Raw genomic sequence first — 23,414 nt, 5'->3', positions numbered from 1 at the left:
CCGCCCTGGCTCGTCCACTCACCGTCGCAGCTGGGCAGGGCGTGGCTGCACTGGGTGCGTGCCCCGCCCCTCCACCCCCGTGGTCCCGCCCCTAGCCCCGGCTCGTCCACTCACCGTTGCAGCTGGGCAGGGCGTGGCTGCACTGGGTGCGTGCCCCGCCCCTCCACCCCTGTGGTCCCGCCCCCCGCCCCGGCTCGTCCACTCACTGTCGCAGCTGGGCAGGGCGTGGCTGCACTGGGTGCGTGCCCCGCCCCTCCACCCCCGTGGTCCCGCCCCCCGCCCCGGCTCGTCCACTCACCGTCGCAGCTGGGCAGGGCGTGGCTCCACTGGTGGCTCTGCTCGCACAGCAGGGGCTCGTCGTCGCTCAGCGTGTACCCCGGCTCACAGCTGAAGGTCACCGTGGCGCCGATGCCGAAGTCGCTGCCCTGCCGACGGCCGTTCACGGGGATGCCGGGGTCCAGGCAGGAGTCGGACTCCAGGGTCACGCCTGCGGGCAGAGGGACCCGGTAACCCACGCGTGCAACACCAAGACCAGGTCTGCGTCCGCAAGCGGCCGTCCCCGAGCCAGGGGCTGTCACAGCGCGGGCTGTGACCCGACGCCCAGCGAGCACGCCGGGGTGACCCCGGCCTCTGACCTCGGCTTCTTACCGCTGGGACCCAGCGCACTGCTCTGCGGAATCCAAAGGTGCCCGTTCTCTCGATCCTTCCCCACACCTGCTGCTCATGTGAGTGTTCTGTTAGACTCTGGCCTTCGTGTGACGATTTTCACGTTTGTACACACGTGCCCAGCCATGCACACAGCCACGTGCACAGGCGATGGGGTCCAGCTTCACACCTCACACACACCTAGCCACGAGCACAGGCGATGGGGTCCAGCTTCACACCTCACACACACCTAGCCACGCGCACAGGCGATGGGGTCCAGCCTCACACCTCACACACACCCAGCCACGTGCACAGGGTCCAGCCTCACACCACACACGTTCCCAGCCACGCGCACAGGGTCCAACCTCACACCACACGTGCGCCCAGCCACACACACAGACGATGGGGTTCGGCCTCACACTAGGCCTGATATTCCAAAGCTGCATTCTGTAGAGCCACACAATTAAAACCCTGTCCTTGACCCGCTGTGACTGTGCTGTGCTGAGAGATGCGGAAGGAAGATGAGGTGCACCAAGTTCAATAATTCGGTCACATCAGTTTCAGGAATTCTCTTTTTTTTTAAATTTATTTTTGGTCATTTTGGGGCTTGAACTCAGGGCCTGGACGCTGTTCCTGACCTCCTTGGCTCAAGGTAGTGCTCTACCACTTGAACCACAGCTCCACTTCTGGTTTTTGAGTGGTTAAGTAGAGGTAAGAGTCTCATGGGGCTTTCCTGCCCGGTCTGGGTTTGAACCACAACCCTTAGATCTCAGCCTCCTGAATAGCTAGGACAACAGGCAGAAGCCACTGGCACCTAGCGAGGAATTCTTTACAGCTGAACATTTCTTTTTCTAAAATAGCTTATCTTTGCAAAGATAAAGAAGGAACAAATAATGAGCACATTGTTGAAATATGAATACACAGAAGCAAAGAGTTGCTGTGATTATAATTTGACGCTCAGTAAGATTCATAACTTTCTCCATGATTTCCAAAATCTTAATCAAAACTGCAACGTACATCTGCTCTTCAGACTTTTAATTCCCCCATAGTGATCCCTTGAGATGCTATTTCTGATCACTGGCAGTATTTTGTCAGAGGCTTTTGAATGATAGGACTTGTGCATACGCCTTCCCTCCTTCAGTCACAACATGAAATACAAACTCCAGGGAGAGAGTTAAAATAAGTGGTGACTGATGCTCTTTCCTAATTAGTAGAATAGAACACAGCCAGGAGGGCGGAACGCAGGGCGGCCCCTGAGCCATGGTGGAGAGAGGAGATGCAGCGCCCACCCCGCACTTCAGTGCCCGGTGCAGGCTGAGGGCTGGCCACACTGGGCTACTCACACAGGCTCCTGGGCGGGGTGATTTCAGTCCAACCTGCAGGCAGGGCAGAGGAGAAGGAGCACAAGACTCCCTCACATGGGCCTGTGTGCCCAACTGTCAACAAAAAGCGGCAGCAAGACTAGAGAGGCTCCACAGGCGGGGGCTGGGCTCAAGCCCAGGCCCAGGGTTGGCAGCCTGCTCGGGGCAGGCTCTGTCTGACCTCCACTCCCCAAAGGCAAATGTGGTGGAACAATGAAGAGAGAAAGGAGTGGAAAGAAACGTGCACCATTGATTTCTGCCAGGAAATATTTTCTTGAACCCTTATTTTAAATCCTGGAAAACTACCAGTGCTCATTACGATAAACACAACACAGCGGTGCACACGATGACCGGATGTGGAGCTCAGGTCCCGCCCAAGGCTCGGCAGCCGGGCAGCGGGGGTGCAGTGCAGCCTGAAGCCCCAAGCCCACTTCCAAGCAGATCTCACTCCCTCACCTTCACACCCTGGCATGGAATGCCAGATGACTGGCAATCAGTACCAAGACCAGAACAAGAATTCTCTCCAAAGAAGAAAGGGAGACAGAGAAACTGGCCATGATTCTGAGAAAAATCAAGTAAATCGTTGCATTTCTTCAGATGGTTTCTTGTGGAATCACTGTATATAATGTGGAAATAATCCATTAAGGAATTGTGTCTAACATGAAATGGATCAATTACAATCAGAGCTTTTTTCCCATACAAAATTGGCAATAGGAAAAAAAGAGAAAAATGGTTAGATAAACCGAACTTTTAAACTGTATCTTGCAGTACTGGGGGCTGAAATCAGGGATCAAGCTTGCTAGGCACGCACTCTGCCACCTGTGCCGCTCCCCCTTTCCAGGTAAGGTTTTCAGTGAAGTCGTCTGGCCTCGGCCTGAGAACATGGTCCTCCTGTTTTCTTCTCCCCAGTAGTAGGAATTACAGGCCTGAAGCATGGAAATGCTAGAAATACAGCAGTCAGTTTAACCACGCATTCTGCTGATGTGGGACAGGCACCAGACACGCCCTAACAGATGATGGGTGAAATTTCAAACTGGATCACCAGCCTGGGTGGGACCAGAAGAGCCTCCATGTCAGTGCGGGAGGGGGGGAGAACGTGGCACCCCGCCCCCCCTTAACTCAGAAGACACGCCCAGCAAGGCCTGCTGAGAAAGCTTAGAGAATTTCCTTTCCTGACAACACAGGAAAGCGCGGGTTGATGGGTTTATTGTAACTAGAATAATGCTTAAGTTCTCGTTCAGTTTTTTTTTCTTAGCTGAAGCCCAAAGCCTTTGTGAACCAGGCGACCACGAACGCACATGCTGCTCGCGAACAAAGCGGCAGTTCACGTTGAGAGTGCCCCACGTGGAGCACACACCAGAGGCTCTTGGGGAAGCTGCCAGTCTTTATAAAAGTCTAATCTAGGGTACAGTGATGTTTATCGAGTGGTTTACAGGCATCTCCATTTTCACAGCCCCTGGAGGCTTCCAGATGGAAGCCGGCAGGCCCCGGCCAACGCGGCCATGATGAAAGGGTTAGGCAAGTCAGGCCCAGTGGGGACTTAGTGAGACTCCAGAGCCCCGGCCTCCTCCCACCTTCCTTCAGCATACTCGAGCATCAGTGCCTCCATGACGTCTGTCAGCGACGTCAGGGACGCTGCCTCCTCTGTCCTGCCATAACAACAGCTCTGCGAACCCCAGAAAACAGCTGTGCACACGTGTACTGTACACGGGCATGGGCCACCAAGCATACACTCCCCACAACGCTTGTCTAAATCACACAGCGGGTGGACGGCAGAGCGGCCTGCGCTCAGCACACCGCCACCTCTCTCCATTCTTCACCAGAGTTAAGAAGACACTATGCTCTAAAATGATAACAGGAACCCTCCAGACACAGGAAAACGCCTGGGTTGATGGGTTTATTGTAACTAGAATAATGCTTAAGTTCTCTTTCAGTTTTATCCATTCTGCTATTCCCTAGGAAACTTTGAAAAAGAAAGACAAGATGTGAAATCCAGAATGTAGGGAGGACCCATTCCTTCCATTGGGAAGCTATGTGTATCACTGTACTAGATATTCGCAGAGGTGACATTAAAACGGTTAAAAGAGCAACCCCCAAAACCTTGCAAAATCAAGATGTAGTTCCTTTCCACACCAGGTAAGCCTCCCTCCTTCGTGCCCTGAAAATGAAGAATTTCCACAGACAACAATGCAATTTGTTTGGCTTCTAAGTGACTCCTGTTCACACCTCTTTCTCAAGCAGCATGCCAGAGTCCCTGGTGCTTTGTATAAATACCAGGTGATCACTCACTAATTGACGGCTCATGGAGGCCCAGCTGCCCACACACAGGAAGACAAGCGCGCGGCTGGGCGCGGGGGGTCACTCACTCTCATAGTGGATGAGGAAGCCCACGTTGGAACGGCTGCTGTCAGTGGTGAAGAGCAGGAACATGAAGTTGCCGGTGCTGATGAGGAACTGTGGTGCCTGCGTGCCGTGGTACTCTCCGATCAGCGGAGAGGAGCTGGCCGCCCCATCCCGCACCTCCAGCGTGTCGTAATTGACTTCCGTCTGGAATCTGCACAAAGAGGAAGTGGGCAGGAGAGGCATTCCCGGCAGGGTGAGACCTCAGACTTCACCCACTGCTGTCATCCTACAACCCCAATGCACGGTGCATATGTACAAACGAAGACTCAGGGACAGACAGACGGACAGATCATAAAATCTGGGTACATATTTTATGTTTCCCTGGAAGTAAAAACACATTCTAAACTTCTCCATTTTTGTATCTTTCCAGATAGGAACACGATGTCACTCGGCTTGGACACAAACACATGGTGAAAACCAGAGTAGAGACTCATAACCAGACAGGACAGAGAGATCATCTCCAATTCGTGAAAAATCAGTGTTTGTGCATTTTCACAAACTGTGCATGGGCCTGCGCTTCTACCATGGCCACTGACCCTTGAAATGGACACCGTGAAGGGAAATGATCTCTCAAGACAAGGATGAATTCCCAACATATTTCAAAGATGCATTTTTGCTCACATTCACTCTATTGGCACCACGTAACTAACACGAGTGAGTTGCTAGTTAAGAAAGCAAGCAAGCCTTAATGATTCAGAAAAGTTAGAAGAGCCTCCAGGAAGTGCTTTTCTTTTCTTGTGCTTCTACAAAATCTGGCCTGTAATTGTATTTCTATCAAGTTGCTGCCCCTGGGGTCCCGAGGATGCGATGATGGCTCCATCCAGGCGGGTAGATCGCTTTCTAGATGGACTGTCTCATCGTCCGAGAGCTAACCCTGGTTCCCAGTCTGACTCTGCCCTCCGGGAGCAGCCAGGGCACCATCGGCCTCACACTCATTTGGTAATGGTGAGCCAAAGGCTGCTCTGAGGTCCGGGCAGGACCCTGGCTGGGTACAGAGCAAGGTCCGGGCAGGGCCCTGGCTGGGCACAGAGTGAGCGGATGAGAGCAGGACCCCGGGACACAGGCGTGCGCTTGGCGGCACGGCCCGGCCCGAAGGCCGCCCTGCTGTCCATCGACCGTCAATTTCACATGCAAGGCTGCTCCCTCACCCCTTTCCTTCCCCAGCATGAAGCCAAATGGCACACCACGGGACTGAGCAGAGCAGAGCCGCGCCCGGGCTGGCGGCAGAGCCAGCGTGGCCTTTCAATCTTAACTGTTGCTGCAAAGACCTGTGGGACCCCACATGTCAGAGTCCAAATTCCAGCGCGTAGGCTGAGTGGAAGCAATCACACTTGAGATACCACACTGAAGTACCCATATTCCGTTTCTGTGTGACACCAGGACAGGTCACGTGTCCATCTCAACAGCTATGTCCTTTCTAAGACCACCAAGGAACAGAAAACTCTAGATGCTTTCCACATTTGCCCAACCGAACACCTCTCATGCCACAATACCTTCTGCATGGAATTTAAATCTGTACATACAGAACACCCTTTTTGAGAGTGGCAGCCCTGGACCAGGTGTGAAATAATAGAAATAATAAATATCACACCAGGAAATTTATCTTCAGAGAAAGTACAATATTTACTGTAAAAAAAACACTCATCTAAAAATATCAGCTAGGCAAGGTTCTTGAGGTGGTATGTAACAAAATATCACATTGAAATAATATTGAAAGGACCAGATGAAGGAAATTTTAAAAGCATCTTCAAGCAATCAAGGGAGACAGAAGTGCTAACAGACCATGAAAAGGGCAGGGAGAGGGTGTCACTTCTACTGAGGGATCTGAACGCCACAGGGCTGGGAACTGGTGTTCTGTTCAGGACTCATTCTGATCCTGAAAACCATAAAGATAAAAAAATGGAAAACTAAATCTAATAAACTGCTTCATTAAATGGCAACTCATTTGTACAACCATGTAAAGATAATAAAAAGAAAAATATTAAAACGCAAACAAAAGCTAATATAGTAAATATTTAAACGGGATCCACTCCCTAAGATGTATGAACCAAATCTTTGTCTTTGTCTGGAAGGATTATCACACTGGAAATTATTATCACCCAAGAGACTCTTGTGCTAACTTCAGATACAAATGATCATTAAAGGTGGCTCAAACCTCACTAAAAACTTTCCTAGGCTGATGTTAGCAGTGATTTGGGAGTGGGAAATCCAAGGAACCGGCTCCACAGTGCTCCTACTGTGGAGTCTGGTCTAGAAGAAGGGCCCTGCCAGCGAAGCGCAGCGCCACTAGAATTCAGGCAGCAGGGGACCCTTGGTGTCCGTCCTTAGGTTATATAGCACATGGACAGTCTGTTTCAAACAACAACAACAAACCAACCACAAAGTTCCTGGTTTTCAATCATCCAATCCATGTAAACGTTGACACAAACAGCTGAGCATTTTATCACACACAGCTCAAACGGCATTCTCACATCGGCAGAGGATGGACAGGAAAAGACCAAACAGCAAAGCCAACCTGAAACCCGGTCCCACTGTAGCACAGCTGGTGGGCAGGTCATAGAGACCCGACCTGCGACATGGGTCCACCGGGTCGCGGGCGGATGCGCCCGTGGGAACGAAGCAGCGCTGTCCCCTCTGCGGAGGCAGCGAGGGGCAGGCAGCAGCAAAGGAGGGGAGCCCATCTTACCTATCGAATGTTATCTTGATGGAATGGCCTGGTTTTGCTTCGATGATCCACTCACAACTTAAGGAATCTTTGTAATACCCAGGCCACCCAGGGGGCAGAATGACTCCACTGGACGCTGTCAGGTGTCCTCCACACGGAGCTGAGAAGAACACAAACTCCTGTCAGATAACGCTGAACAGAGGGAGACACAGACCCCCACAGAATGGCTCAGCTCAGTTTGCATTGTCAACGCAGGTCAGGGTCCTCCTGTCCTCTACTGTGTGCTAGATGACCTCTAGTGACCTCTGTATGCCCCAATGTAGGATCTTACGCAGCTGTCATCCATAGTTTACATGCGTTTGGAGTTCAACCAACATCTGTTGATCGAATCTGAAGTTCAAGTGATGTGAGTCTGTATGCTGTGTTTTATTCATTTAACTCAGGTGACTGTTAAATGGTGGCTGAGTCATAGAAAGCAGAGCAACTTCTGTCAAATCTAGTTCAGCCCAGACTGACCATCCTGACCAATGGAGATTTGACCAGCTTTGACCACACATTCATGAGCTGTGATGTCCTTATCTTAACGTCTATTTCAGAGTGGGTCAGGGCACTCAGCAGGTTAGGGGTAGAAGAGAAACAGACAGCTACAGAGGCTCCACACTCCACAGCCACAACACCCTTGGCATCCAGAAAACTTCTGTGGGAATAAATCATATACAGATCTTCAAAAAATTACATCGACGTGAGTTTTTCACTTTTTAGGCAAAATTCATATTATTCTTATAATAATAGCCATTTCTCTCTGATGGATCTAAAACCCTATAATGTTCCTCTTAGATTCCTTTAAGGAGGTTTTGTCTGAGCAGTATGGCCTCACACTGGCCTTGCATTCCTGTTTCTAAGGTGAGACTTTTGCTGGTTTCATTGTCTGGGTTTTGCTTGTTTCTTTGTTCTTTTTGCTAGTTTCCTGGTGGTGTACTTTACGTTCATTTATTTCAAGTCCTCATGTGAGATATGCATTTTCCTCTTGGCCTTGCATTTGTTGCTTTACGTTTTTCATAATATTAAGACTTTTCCATCTTGTGGTCCCAGATAGTATAAGACATAACATTGGAATTTCTCTTCAGCATACAACTAACTAGAATGGGCCCTTTGATTTTAGATACATGTTTGTAGCTCTATTCTTATTAAACACTGTACATTAGTTAGTGCTACGATCTAGATTTATTTTAACTTATTAAGGTAGCCAACTACACACCTGATCTACAAATGACTTTGGAGAAAATACTAAACACTCATCCTTCAATCAGCTTTGTTGTTGGAATGACTTCTTTCCCATCTTTTGATTTGTTTCCCTACTTGATCTGCTTGCTCTGGAGGTTGGATTTCTATTTCAACTCAGCAAGTCCTTGGTGAGGGCGTCTCGTCTGCCATATTACCTGCAAGTTTCCTGCCTCTCTGAGGCTTACCTCCTCGGTTCCGGGCAGGAACATTTTCAGTGTTCTTCATAAGGAACATGTCTGCAGGTTTTCCTGGCTAACCACCCAGCTGGATGTGAAGACTCTTCCTGGTGATAGGAGAGCTCTCTGCTAATTCTATGTGATCGTTTTCCTTTTATCTGACCTCACGTTCCTGCTTGTTAGCCCTTTACCCTAGTGGGCCTTCCTACTTCCCTGCTCAACAAAGCCCACCACGCATCTGCAGACAGGCAGATGCCGAGAAAAGGCACCGAGGCAGCTGGAACCGTGGCTGGACAAGAGCAGAGGCGGGGCATGCTCATTTTAACCATCTTCTCATAAAATCACTCGTGTCACAAGGTCGGTAGTGAAACGTTTGGTTCAAGTAGTCATTAAAAACACAATTGACTGCAGACCCTTGTCTAGCTATCCCGAGTGAACATTTAACTCCTTACAAAAAATCGAAGGTCTGTATGTCAACTTTATAACAACAATAAGTAAATTTAAAAAGAAAAAAATCAGAGTTATCCATCTACTAACATGTGTAAAATTCAAAATACAAAATGATATATTTATAATATATGAATATTAGTTGTATTTTTATAAATTTTATTTTTAATTTATATATTCTAATATTTAAATATGTAGTTGTATTTTTCTTGCACTATACTCTCCCATCCACACATTGTATGGCTCCTTCACCAAAGACAAGGCCCGGCTGGGCCTTAAACATCGGTGAGTGACTCTGGAGGTCAGGATGGGCAGACGAGGTGTGTGGCAGCCTTCATCCCCCGACTGTGCTAACGACCTCGAAGGTCAGTGTGTACATTAGTCTCTGCTTAGACCTCGGGGAGGCCCTGGGCTTGCTGGTGTCAGGTCAGTGCATTGCCGGTCGGACAGAAGTTCCCACTGCACGCGTTCCTTTTCTGAGGATGTATTTTAAAAAATCGTCTCAGGGTTGAAGGCCTGCCAAGCACTTGCCCAACCCCAAGTTCCACCAGTGCTACCAAGTAAATAAACATATAGATGCTCCCTTGGACAACTGAGAAAAAGAAAAATTATTACCATGAACAATATTTTTGTGTGCAATGTTCTTTTTTCTTGTTTTGTTATTATTATGCATTAAAATACCCTGTAAATACTTCATTTTTATAAGTTTACATATTTTCTATATATCGTATTATATTTATTTTTTCAAACAATTTCTGTGTCTATTTGATGTTATAACCTTGCTGGCCTGGAATAAAATATATTTGCTCAACCATTCCTTGGCTGTTTAATTTCAGTTGTATCCAACTCTGCCCTTATAAATACTGTAAAAAGCATTTGTGAACAAATATATTTTCAAGTTTGTTCTAATATTTCACTACATTAACCTCAAGAGTGTAACTTAAGGCTCAAAAACAAGGAAAATTTAAAATCTCAATATAAATTCTCACTATGATGCTGTGATTTTTATATGCTCACTAGCATGACCAAGAATGAAAAGATGCCCATTAACATATTTAAATGTTTATCAACCATATTGTTGAAGGCTCAATTTGTATTTCTTTGGTATTTCCTGGAAATAAGGTTGAAAAGATTTTCTTAGGTGTCTGGAATGGAAAGTTAGGGAAGACAGGAGTATAGATTCTGAAACATTTAGAAAATAAGCAATAGTTGTAGGCAGCAGCTTTTTCTCTAAACATGTTTTCCTCACATCTTTTAGGTAGCTATAAACACAAAATGGTCAAAAATTGCATTGCTGCTGTGTTGGGGTCTGTCCAATCACCCCACATTTCCCACCACAGCCTTAGGCCCCCAGCAGCAGCTCCCGGCTGGTTTAAAGATTGGGGCCTGCAGAAGTAATCACCCCATTGAGGTGTGTTTGCAATGGAATGGTGACTCCTCATGCAGTGCGCACCAGCCCTATCAGAAGGGAATTTGGACATGGAGTCAGACACAAGTGGAGGGTGATGTTTCCAGAAGCCAGGGATGCTAGTCCACGGCCAGAGCACATTCATTCTCCCTTGGGGCTCCTGGGAGGAGCCAACCCTGGCTTCGCATGAGCCTGGACGTCCTGCTTGAGGCGGTGAGAATGAATTTGCTTTGCTTAGGCTATCTTTCTGGCTGTCAGTTATGGTGGCTTTAGAGGCTCAGGTTTGGCGGCGCTGGATCACCCGGGAGAAGGGCGGGCGCAGGCTCACCCTCACAGCGCGGCACCGTGGAGCTCCACACCACATTCCCGTCCTGCAGGACGCAGGTGATGGACTCCGATCCCTGGGTCTTCACAAAGCCATCCTCGCAGTGGAAGGACACGGAGCTCCCCAGCAGAAACCGGTCTCCGAATCGCTGCCCATTCACAGGAATGCCGGGATCATGGCACTCGTTCTGACCAAACGCTGGAGGAAAAGAAAAGTAGAACATACAATCAAATGCCAACAATATCCATTTAAAAATAAATAAGCTACAGTTATAAAGCAATCCTCCCCAAATTTGGTTTACATTTTTGATAAGTATGTTGAATAAGCAGAATACCAGTATTTATGAGAGTAAAAGAGGAGAGAGAGAAAGAGGGAGGAGAGACAGAAAAATAGGTTTCCATGGACACAGATCCTCCTCCTGGACAGTGAGCAGAGAGAAAGGATGCCACCTCCTGGAGCACAGAAAGCAGCCGTGGCGGGCGCACCGACGGGGCTGGCCGTCCTGAGCTTTGTCACCTGACACTGGCAGAGTGTGCTGAAGTTTTAAGTCCACTTATTTTAATTCACAAAATAAGTAATGGTAAGCCTACACCTGAGAGCTACAGTGATGCTGATGGACTGAAATGTAATCACTGGAAAATTCTAACTATAGTATCAGGGGAAGTGGTCAATAAAGGATACCTTGTATTATTCATATGAACAGCACTTTGTTTTATTTCTGCTACAAATGCATTGTGACATCTGCTTTGCAGATGCATGGATGGATGGACAGATGTATGTATGTATGGATGGATGGATGTGTGGATGGATGGAGGGTTGGTTGGCTAGATGTGTAAATAGATGGATAACCAGAGAGAGAAAAGATATACAAAAGATCCCACCCCCCTACGGTAGAGCTGGCCAAATCTCTCAGGTAAAAAGTGATTTGTGTCTGGGGTTCAGGTTTCTGTAATGATTTTGCTTCTCCTGTTACTTCACTAGTGACTCCCTAACTTCAGAACTTTCAGCCTTAAACTGCCACTTCCTGTCCACGTGAAGGACTTCCTGTCTGCATGGAGGACCTGTGGCTCTGGCGGCTCTGGCGCAGGAACACTTACTGGTGTAGGTGATGTTGAACCCTCGGCCGGTGGTGGAGTGGTCGGACTGAAACTCCAAGCGCACCACGTGCCCGCTGCTGGCCAGCTGGGCAGGCACTTCGTTGCCCGAAAATGTGCCAAGGACGGTGATATCAGAGAGCCCGTCATCTTTGACGGCCAGGAAGTCAAACTGAGGCTCCACGTCGAAATCATTGAAGATGAGGTGGATTCTGCTCCCGGGCTCCGAGATAATCAACCAGACGCAGTTCATGTTGTTTCCGTACTCCTCCGGGTAGTTCGGGGACAGGATAATCCCAGAGGAGGCCGTGAAGTTGAAGAAACACGAGACTGCGGAGACAAGGACACATCCTGAGCTGCTCCACAGGGACCCGACCCTGCCCAGGAGCCTCCTCAGGGCTCAGGGAGTCCAACTGCCCCGTAGCCCTGGGGCTGGTCCCGCCCCACTGAAACTGCCAATTCCAGAATGAATGTGGGTGTTTCTCCTCTCTCTCTGTCTCTCTGTCTCTGCCTCTCTGTCTCCCTCTCCCTCCCTCTCTCTGTCTCTCTTCTTTTTTTTTTAGGTAGGTCGTGGGGCTTGAACTCTGGGCTTGGGCGCGGTCCCAGCTCTTCAGTTCAAGGCAAGCGCTCTACCACTTAAGCCACAGCGCCACTTCCGGTTTTCTGGTGGTTTATTGGAGATAAGAGTCTCACGGACTTTCCTGCCCAGGCTGGCTTTGAACCGCGATCCTCAGACCTCAGCCTCCTGAGTAGCTAGGATGACAGGCGTGAGCCACTGGCGCCCGGCCAATGGCCTTTCTCCTCTCTGTTTCATCATGTCATGCAGCTCAGCTAGGGCCACACAGGGTGAGGTGCTGGCTTGATTTAAAAAGGGATGCTACCCATTGGCTAAGGAGGTGTGGTAATGTCTGGGGGCAGCTCTCCACCCCAGCGCAGCAGCACTCCCTCGAGAGCCGGGCTGGGCACAGGAAAATCCACCAGGGGCAGTGTGTCTCCCGTGAACACTTTCCATTAGTGTGCAATTTTGAAGGTATTCATAATTAGTGACCTAAGAAAGTCGGATTGTGTTCCAATTATAAATGATAAAAAGCTGTTGTAGAATGTATTAGGAATTTCTCAAAAACATGTCTTTCTCTTCTAGAGCGGTGACCTCTCACCTGGGGCTTAGCTTGAACTCTCTATGATCTTACCTTGGTTCCCTGATGCTGCTGCAGTTATCCACAAATGAAAGCCTTCTTTTAGACTGCTCCTCCACATGGCAGGCCAGGGACACACACACACACACACACACACACACACACACACAAGCGGGTACTCACACACGCAGCTCGGCTTGTTGCCCGACCACTGGTTGTTCTGCTGGCAGGTGATGACCCTCTCCCCGACCAGCTCGAAGGCCGCCTGGCACTCGAAGGACAGTGTGTTCCCGTGCAGGAAGCTGCTGCCAGTCCGCTTCCCGTAGGCCGGAATGCCGGGGTCCCCACAGCCCCCCTTCTCAATTTCTGAAAATGAGAGAAGACATGAACCATGCAACAGTGCACAGAACTCGCTAAGCCCACAGGGAAGCAACTTGGTGAGTGGTGTCTTTTCGCTGGTCAAAGCGTCGTTTTTGAAAACAATTTCAGATGCACAAGTCATCCCATGTTTAATTCCAAAACCAGAACAGAATCGTGTTGCGACATTGGGAGAAAGGTAATTGTTTAATGTGCTGTCTTTTAAGATTACGGGCCACTAGAGGAGGCGCTGACGAGACAAATGTTGTAGTTAATCGATGCCTCTCTGACCAAAGCGCTGTTACAGGATGGAAACACGGGTTCCAAGCACATGATTTTTTGTTATGAACAATACAGATGAAGATCACTCCCCTCAGAATATCTCCATCAACGTACTCCATCTGGACATTCTCCTTAGCTGAAATGTGAGAATGCACTTTTGAAGCAAAATGAATGTTGTGTTTTCATGAGAAAAGAAACCAAGGCTCGGGGAACGGTGGCTAGAAACACCTCCAGGCCTGGAGCTCGCTGGGTGGCCCTGGAGCTCGCTGGGTGGCCCTGGGCAGCTCTGAGCCTGGAGCTCGCTGGGTGGCCCTGGGCAGCTCTGAGCCTGGAGCTCGCTGGACGGCTCTGGGCAGCTGAGCCGGGGCCTCCGGGGCCCTCGGGGTCTGGTGTATCTGAATCCTCACCTTCACCATTTCCAAAGGGCCGTCCACTTTCGACCTGTGAGATATTTACTTTTGAACGACATTCTAGTTGTTAGGATTTTTATCAGCATGACATTTATGCTTAGCCTTCATGTCTGATAAATTTTAGTTGGTACTTTATACTATGCCCATAAATGTTGATAGGCTAAAAGAACAATTTGATGCAGTGTTTTTTCTGTTAATGGAGCTGAGGAAGTTTTTAAAGCCCGACATCAATCTTGGGGCATATATAAATCAAAGTACTGGATTGGCAGCTGGGGGACGTCCGTGAGGAAACCTGTCGCTGCGTGGGCTCACCGCATCCCTGCAGGAGTGGGAGACCCGGCCTGGGGACGGGCTGGAGGAGGAGCGTCTGAGGGTCTGGACAGAGCGCAGGAGACGCACGTGGCTGACCGGGCAAGCCTGGGAGATGCCGTTTGAGGCATTCAGCTCAACGTATGAACGTGAGGCTCATTGGACCATTTCTGATTTACAAAAGGGAACACCATCCTGACACCGCACCCTCCCGCCCACCCCACCACAGGCGCTGCACCTCCCTGCGAGCCTGGCCAGGACGGACCCCCCGTCACACTGTTGATCTTGCTGTCCCGCACTGCGGCTCTGTCTGTTGTGATCCACTCCTGGCAGCGGATGCCCGAGTGAGTGGCACTTGTTTTCGTGATGCCAAGAGCCTCTTCCCAAGAAAGTGGTTTGCACTTTCCGTGCGTCTGGGGGCTGCGGTCCTCATCTCTGTCTCTCCAGCTGGGGATTCCCACTGTTGCCGCCGGGAGCCAGGCCCCTGCACACATCCCGCCTCAGGATCCCTGTCCCCGGCCTCTGTCCAACATCCACTGCCCCCCTCTCCAGGTCCGCAAACTCCGAGTCCAGGTGACTTTTCCTCTCGCGGGAGAGTTACAGACAGCTATTTCATAAACGTTTTAGAGCGAGTCTGGTGCAGCGCAGACAGATTTTCGTTGAGACCATGTCTTTTAGTCCCAATCTGGGGTGAACCTCTCAGAACGATGGTGCAGGCGCATTCTCTCCAGACCGCGGTACTTAGAACAGTGCTCACTGCAGCGCGGACACGGCTCTCCACTCGGAGGACACGTCTCAGCCTCTCTTCAATCTGTAGACTGAACTTTTACCTTAAGGAGGCTCCAGCCCAGGCCTCAGTTTCTAGTCTGTGACAAATGTTTTGAAGCTCCATCTGTTCTAGCTGCAAGCAGAACAAGACTAAGCGCGCAGGGCAGATCCTTACTCCCAAGGCTTGTCCTCGAGGTGGTCAGCAGCCACGGCTCTCGGCGGAAGCCGAGCCGGGCAGCCTCAGGCTGCCCCCACCACGAGGCTCTGTCCATTGAGGGGTGGGTGCCGCTCTCCTCCTTTATGATCACCCAGCACGCCGCACCCCCAAGTTCAGAATGACACAACCAAACACAGAACACAAAAGGGAGAATTCTGTGAACAGGAGCCCGCACACCTGGGCATGCTGCAGGCACCATCGTTCACCTGACTCTGTGCTCCAAGGGAGAGGAACAGGGAGAGCTGCCAGCGTTCCCGGGAGAGATCAACCGCGCATCTCTAAGAGAGGCAAGTCCCGCTCCTGCCGTGTCTCCGTGGTCTGTCTGAGTCCAGGGACCCACCCAACCTCTCCACCCGTGAGGGCGGTCACAGTGTGCAGTCAGTGGTGGCTGTCTACGCCATCCTGGTACAGGGACTGGGGGTGGGGGAGGGGCAGCGGCCACCCAGGCGCAGCCCTGGTGTGGCCGACTCCATGCAACTCTGATGACCTGAAAGCACAGTGACCCCTCTCCACGGAGTTCCCACCCTCAGCCACGCAAACACTACGGTCAGAGAACGAGAGCCATTCCTCAGAAAGCAAGAATAACCACCAGGAACCATTCCCGACTGCGCAGTAACCTCTCCTCATAAAGGCTCGATAAACAGGCAAACGCATTTGGTATCAAAGGGGGATCCTGAGTAATTTGCCAATTACAGTCCCTAATTTAGAGAAAGTCAAAGATTTATGCATGAAGAGAGACACCAAAGTGAATTTATTATACATTCCCAATCAAAAATAATCTCCTAGGAATGATTAGAATTCTCCAAGTATGCAATAAATATACGCCAATAAATTATATCAGTGCAAAAACAGCTAAGTAATCTCATAAGCTAAACAATTCCTTTTTTCATGGGTCACAGTAAATGTGTCACTAAAAACCCTGAATTTGATTTCCTATGGGTATCAGAGTAGCACTTGGCAGCTGGTCAAACAACATATAAATCTATAAACACTGGCCTAAACACCAGCATATTTTATTGTCCCCAGTCATAAGAAACCTGGCAGGAGGGCAGCCATGACTGCCGCCCCCCCCCACCTGGCTTCCCTGCACCCCAACAGCCGGGCCTGGCTGCTTGTCACTGAAGATGTGAGGCAAAGGAAGGAAACGCCCACAGGAAACTCAGCCCCTCTCCTGGCTGTCCACACCTCTTCCGCTACAGTGCCCACCGTGCCCTCCGCACCGGAACGTCCTGGAAGCTGGTGGACAGCAGTGTGGGTGACAACCGCTGTCCCTTCTGGTGTTTTTGTAGCCAGTTTGCCACATCTGCCACAAAATGCCAGCAGGTGCTAAAGATAACAGCCAATGTCATTCCTACTAAAAAGACCCTTGTCAGTGGTCTCTCAACCATGGAGCCATCTCAGTATCTCAGCCAGTGCTGTGCTTACTATTTTGCCACCTGTGCTTAATTTTCAGGAAAATTAGTCGAATTGAATGGGTACATTCCTCTCCGAATACTGGAAATGCTACCTCTGACAGTGTACAAAAGAGAGTAGAACAATCTTGATACAAGTAGATACAATAAACAGAGGAGGAGCCGTGGAGCGCTTGGTCGTTTCATCTTCATCTTGTATTCAGTGGGCCATAGAAGTCACGCTGGCCCGAAGGCAGTTACGTTTCTGCCTTGCGAGGGATTTGTGCTTTCTTGGACCTAAAGTACTGCGAGGAGCCAGGTCATCGCCAGGAGGAGGATGGACACATGACAGGGCCAGAAAGCAAAGCTTAGTTGTGGGAGCTGTGGGAGGAGGTTGATGAATCCTCCTCCTCTTTTTCAAGATGTTTACTTCATCACCAAGCAGTGTTCACTGTCGATAGCTCATGGGTCATGACCAGCCCCGCAGAGACGGACGTCTCTGCCACGTAGCTCTGCTGCGGGCGACAGCTCACAGCCTCCCATCCTCAGAGACAGGAAGCAACCTTGTGAGACAAAATCAGGCTATGTGCTTCTGATTACTGTGACGGTCCACGTGACCACTTTGTCTACCAAGTAATCGACTAAATAATAGCTACAAGATACACTGAATAAAAATATCCTGTGTGTATCGTATCTTCTGAGCTTACTTTATCATTATTCTGGAATTGAAACAGGCAGTGAGCGATTCGTAATTCAAATGTTTTTCTGGGCTATGTTCTTTCAACTTTGCTCTAGAATCAGGCTGACATTTGGGTGCTAGGCTAATTATCTGAGCACTGGTGCAAGCCTTCCTCCTCCTCCTTCCCTTCTTCCTTTTTCTTCTTACCTTTCTCTTCCTCTTCCTCCTCCTCCTCTGCTTGCTTCTCCTTCTCCTTCACTGTTTTTCAGATAGATTCTCATGTGATTTTTCCAGGACAGGTCTTGCACCAACCCTCCAGCTCTCAGCCTCCCAAGTAGCTGGCTTGATTGGCGTGCACAGCTGTGCCTGACAAGGGTGCCTCTCCATTTAAGGGTATAGGTCAACGTCAGTGCGTGTGTGTTCGGCTCTGATCCCTGCTGGCTCAACTCACCCTAGCCGGAGTCGAGGAACACGCCCCGATTCTTTGACTTTCTAGCAGTCTGCTGGGGGTTTAAAACTCCTTTTTTCTGAGCTGCGACTTGCACGGTATAAAACAGGCTGACTGAGCTTGATCCTCCCCAGTGCTGAGATCACCCTCATGTGCAGTGGAGCTGTCTGGACACGATCCCACCACGGGCTGGGGGGCCTGTAATTCTGATACATGATCAAGATCCCAGCGCAGCAAAACCCTTGGGGTAGGCCTTCTAGAAAGTCAATCTGTTTCTGGCAACGTTCCCTGAAGCCATATGAACATTTCCTGCCTCCCCATTCCACATTACCCCGTGCTCCTAAAGACAGGAGAAAGATCTCCAGGCCTCGCAAGTTTTAGTTTAGAGACGGACTGGACCTACCTCACCTGGCCTCCCTCCAAGCAGCCCTCAAGCCCTACCGGATCTAGCTGATCTTCTGATAAACACGACGGGATGGGATCGGGTAATTACTGGTGACCTTTTCCGTGTTTCTTTTCCCTGTTTGTCAGTGTATATAAATTACACATAATAATGGGTTTCATGACATTTTTCACACATGCGTACCACGTGCCTTGATCTGGTTTTATGTTTCTGAAATAGAAGGCCTGGAACCTAATTATTACAAGTATATAGTTTGTTGATCTCAGCCTTCCCAAGATGAATCTATTTGGTGACATGATTACTGGAGGGTCATCCCCAAAACATAAACAGACCAACTCCACGCCCAGCCATCTAAGCCCGGCTCCTTCCAGAACCCGCCGCTAGCATTTCACGTGTCGTTTCAATCGATCCCCAAATGTCCCAAGCTCCCCTGTGACCAGGAGCCCTGTGATTGCTGCCTGTGCCTGCCACCACCCCGTATCGCCTGGAGTCCCCTCCGCCTCCCCCCGTGCTGTGGCCAACACCATGTTCCTGCACACCGCGCGTCAGGGTGAGCCCAACGTGCCCGAAACATCACCTTCTTCCTAACTGGCGTGGCTCCCAGCCTGCAGCCTGTGGCTCCCCACAGCCCCGACACAGCAGACTGCTGGCTCTCACTTCTTGCTCCCTCCCCACCCGGCCTTGCTCCTCCCTCTCACCCGCGCTGTGCTCAGCTGTAGCTGTCTGCTCTGCTGGCACGTGGTCTGGGCTGGCCGGCAGGCTGGGCACCACGGCGGGCGCCCCTCCCCCTCCCTGCCTGCTCTGGGGCTTTGCACCTGGCGCTGCGGTGCTTTTTCTTGTCTGCTCTACCTCTGGGTGGATCTGTCTTTTGGACTCTTGAGTCTAGAGCACCTTTTCAGACGATCCTAGCATGGCCGCGCTCTTCAAAATCGTGCTATTGTGTTAGGCCAATGATAGTCATTGTCAGCACACTTTGTATTAAGGTTCAACTAAGGATCTGCATTTGTCACACAGAGTGCGGTACTCTCAACATGCGTGCTTTGCGGAGTGCCAGCTGGGGGTGCTGGGAGAGCACTGCATTTGTGGGGGGCTTTTAGCATCTGCCCTCTCTCGGTGCTCAGGCTGTGGTGGACGGTCACTGCTGTGGTCACTGGGATCTACTGCTGCGCCCTGAACTCACTGGGCCTGACTGAAGCCAAGTAGCCGTTGCCCATTTCCCATCCCCTCCCTCCTCAAGGCCAGTTCAGCCACCAGCTGGGCTCTGCACTGGCAGGACCAAGTCATAACCCCTGCGTCCCCTCCTGCCCACGTGTGACCACTGCAGAACTCATTTATCAACACCTGGACGACCAGCGCTCTTTATCCAAGAAAGACAAATAATCCTGTGTTTAAAACAACACTGATATGCTGCTTGTGAACATTAAATTGTGTTGGTATTCGGGTTTTAAACATACTTGGATATTTAATGAAGCTCTTGTCCCAGATTGAGATATAGACAAGTCAAAAAAATACATGGGCAATAGGAGGAAAAATATTATTTTGTTCACTAATAAAATGCAGCTATTTAGAAATATATTCCCAAGTGTCCATACAGATATGTCAGACTTAAAAGTTTCCATTTGAATTGAATGTAATATTTGATTTCCGAGATTAAAAAATGGTCAGTTGCTACCATTGCTGGCTTTTGACCCTGGTTAGCTCTTTTAAAGTAAGAGTCCTTTTCTCAGACACAGAGAGAAAACAGCTTTGGAGGTAGAAATGAATTAGCCAGAATCTACACTGAGTTCTAAGACGTAATTCCACATAAGAATGTGTTTGTTGTGTGCCTGCTTTACCAAGGTGCCTGCCAGTCAGGCAGTCTGCCACCTGAACCCTGCACTGGCCCTGCTTCCCCTGGCTGTTTGGAGACAGGTCTCTGTTTTTGCCCACGGGTCTCTGTTTCGTCCTCTTCCCGAAGTCCGTGGAATGGCAGGTGCACACCACCAATCCTCGCCTGGAGAGCCCGCCCTGTTCTGTTCCTATGGGTGTCCATGTCGCACCTGTGTGTTTGTGCCAACCTTACACACTTAAGAGTCGCCCCCGTGACACGCACTGGGTCTACGCTGAGAGTCACCGCGAAGAGTTCACCAAGACATTTCCGCGATCTCCACCTGTCCTCAAACAATCACAAGAAGAGACCACGGAAACTGCCCTGCAGCAGCTCTTCCGCTGCCCGCAGGACTTCCAGAAACTGAACACTTGAGGGGTAGAAGCCACAGCCAGCCTGGCCTGCGACACCGCGGCTGGCCTGGCACACGGTCCATGCGCTCCGGCACGCACGGCGCCGAGGGCTGGCCGCTGGCTCCCTGGCCCTCGACTCCTGGACGCATCATATTCAAACGCAGGGTGGAAAGCACCCTGCACTCCTCACCCCGAACCCCTCTCATCAGCATGGTGGAGGGCGCCGCAGGTCGGCGTGGAGCTTCTGCTTCCTGGCTCCGGGAGGAGTGGCTGAAGAGATGGCTTCTCATGCACCTGTCCTCAGAGTCACCCTTTCTGAGGCTTTGGCTTAGAGGTCAGTAAATGATTGACTTCACCTTTAGAACACAGGGCTGTGTCTGGGAGGGGTTCTCCACCGCGTGGTCCTCTAGGCCTGGCCTGCCCTCCGCCCTGTGTGCTGTGGCATGGGCCCCAGGTCTCAGTGTGGCCCGAGGACAGCAGAGCCTCGGTACCCGCACCTCCTCCTCATGATCAGTAACCTGGCTCCAAAGAGCAGCTGGCCACCCGGGGTGCAATGTGCTGGAATCACGGGTAACCACGGGTAACCACGGTGCTGGGAACAAGTCAGCTGCACGCATAGAATGCTGTGGTTTTCATTCACATAAGTGGGCTTGGCTTGAGATGCTTTTCCAGGGGTGGCCAGCACCACGATGAGCACCACGAAGGGCATGCGGTCTTCCTTGCCCTTCCTTCCCAGACCCAGACCCAGCACCTGTGTCCCCGGGAAGCGGACGGCTGTGCCTCCTCCCCTCTCCTGTGTGGTAGAGGCCGGGGGACTGTCAATTTCCAAAGTCCAGGTCAGTTGGCACTGAGCAGGTCACTAGCAGTGCTGTCGGAAGTCAGAAGCTTAGGTTGTAGCATAGAAGGCAAAGGGACTGGGCCTCTCAGAGCGCTGGCCAGGAAAGCGCGGGCAGCGGTGTGGGCAGCTGCTGCGGCTCAGCACCCCAGTCTCCCTGACCAAGAGCATCACAAGCACAGAAGCGTCCGAGACACAGTGAAAGCCCAGAGAAGTCGAGGAGACATGCTGACTAAACACAGCGTGCTTCCTGGAGGAGCCTCTCAGAACCCTGGCTAAAAGAACCACAGCAGTGGGAACAAAGGGTGAGCTTCAGCCAACACCTTCTTTCTCATGAATCTAAAACCAACCTAGAGTTTAAAGGATTTTTAAGAGATAAGAAGGTTTTCTTTTTCTTTTTTTATGTGTATCTATTATTCCAATTAGCTGGTGAACCAAATTCTGAAACTCTGTCTCAATGACTTGCATGCACGGCCCACGGAGCGAGGTGGCACAAGTTTTAGTACAGTTCTACTACAAGCGCCTTCCACATGCACATGGAACGAACTTTTGAGAAGTTTCTTCAAAACACTACGGACAGATTCCATTTTTTACACATGGTGATAAAATACTGGTAATGAGCAGGCTCTCACAGATTTTGCAGTCTATGAAACCTATTTTTTCTTGTACAGGTTCCTAATAATCTGATTTTATATTTAATTAAAGAGCCCAGTGCTGCCCTATTTATAGTCTTCATTTGGGTCTGTACGTAGAGAACAAAGGCTGTAAAATCCACGTGCAGCCCAACTGTGGTGGCAGTCTTTCTACTGCTGCTGGAGACCACGAAGCTCCATTTGGTTTGTTCTGGGCTTATTTTCTGTGAGGGAGTTGGAAAATTATATCTTTAAGATTTCATGGAATGGGAAGGAAATGTTAAAAAATATTAAGCTCCTGAAATAACTCCCCAAGGTCACAAAAAGGCACAAGTCTGATTTCAGGGCAGTGAAGGAGACGTGTGTGGGGTGCTGTGTCAGCCCTGCCCACGGGAGCAGCACCCTCGTCAGCAAACGGGGGTCCGCAGAGAGATCCCACAAACAGCATCAGCAGAGAGATCCCACACACGGGGTCAACAGAGATCCCACAAACGGGGGTCAGCAGAGAGATCCCACACACGGGTCAGCAGAGAGCCCCCACAAACAGGGTTAGCAGAGAGATCCCACAAACGGGGTCAGCAGAGAGATCCCACAAAGAGGGTCAGCAGAGAGATCCCACACACGGGGTCAACAGAGATCCCACAAACAGGATCAGCAGAGAGATCCGACAAACAGCATCAGCAGAGAGATCCCACAAACAGGGTCCGCAGAGAGATCCCACAAACAGCATCAGCAGAGAGATCCCACACATGGGGTCAACAGAGATCCCACAAACGGGGGTCAGCAGAGAGATCCCACACACAGGGGTCAGCAGAGAGATCCCACAAACAGGGTCAGCAGAGAGATCCCACAAACGGGGTCAGCAGAGAGATCCCATAAACGGGGTCAGCAGAGAGATCCCACAAACGGGGTCAGCAGAGAGATCCCACAAAGAGGGTCAGCAGAGAGATCCCACACACGGGGTCAACAGAGATCCCACAAACAGGATCAGCAGAGAGATCCCACAAACGGGGTCAACAGAGAGATCCCACAAACGGGATCAGCAGAGATCCCACACACGGGGTCAGCAGAGAGATACCACACACAGGGTCAGCAGAGAGATCCCACAAACAGGATCAGCAGAGATCCCACAAATGGGGTCAGCAGAGAGATCCCACAAACAGGATCAGCAGAGATCCCACACACGGGGTCAGCAGAGAGATCCCACACACGGGTCAGCAGAGAGATCCCACAAACAGGATCAGCAGAGAGATCCCACACATGGGATCAGCAGAGAGATCCCACAAACGGGGTCAGCAGAGAGATCCCACAAACGGGGTCAGCAGAGAGATCCCACAAACGGGGTCAACAGAGATCCCACAAATGGGGGTCAGCAGAGAGATCCCACAAACAGGATCAGCAGAGAGATCCCACAAACAGGCTCAGCAGAGAGATCCCACACACGGGTCAGCAGAGAGATCCCACAAATGGGATCAGCAGAGAGATCCCACACATGGGTCAGCAGAGAGATCCCACAAAC

The 23,414-nt window shown here is 50.4% G+C and overlaps 1 protein-coding gene across 1 annotated transcript in view; it reads right to left on the bottom strand.

Moving 5' to 3' along the window:
• Window positions 1–23,414, bottom strand: part of LOC105991563 (CUB and sushi domain-containing protein 1-like) — an 871,556-nt gene that overhangs the window by 227,567 nt on the left and 620,575 nt on the right. Inside the window, exons 14-19 of the mRNA XM_013024215.1 lie at window positions 13,128–13,310; window positions 11,812–12,138; window positions 10,718–10,912; window positions 7,096–7,234; window positions 4,373–4,560; window positions 299–487 (exon numbers count right to left, since the gene is read on the bottom strand). Coding sequence (XP_012879669.1) covers window positions 299–487; window positions 4,373–4,560; window positions 7,096–7,234; window positions 10,718–10,912; window positions 11,812–12,138; window positions 13,128–13,310 — 1,221 coding nt within the window. The remainder of the gene's footprint in view (window positions 1–298; window positions 488–4,372; window positions 4,561–7,095; window positions 7,235–10,717; window positions 10,913–11,811; window positions 12,139–13,127; window positions 13,311–23,414) is intronic.

The sequence above is a fragment of the Dipodomys ordii genome, unplaced genomic scaffold (genome assembly GCF_000151885.1).
Source record: "Dipodomys ordii isolate 6190 unplaced genomic scaffold, Dord_2.0 Scaffold74, whole genome shotgun sequence".
NCBI classification, from domain to species: domain Eukaryota; kingdom Metazoa; phylum Chordata; class Mammalia; order Rodentia; family Heteromyidae; genus Dipodomys; species Dipodomys ordii.
Note: the sequence above shows the minus strand (reverse complement) of the source record. Positions and strands in the feature narration are given on the sequence as shown.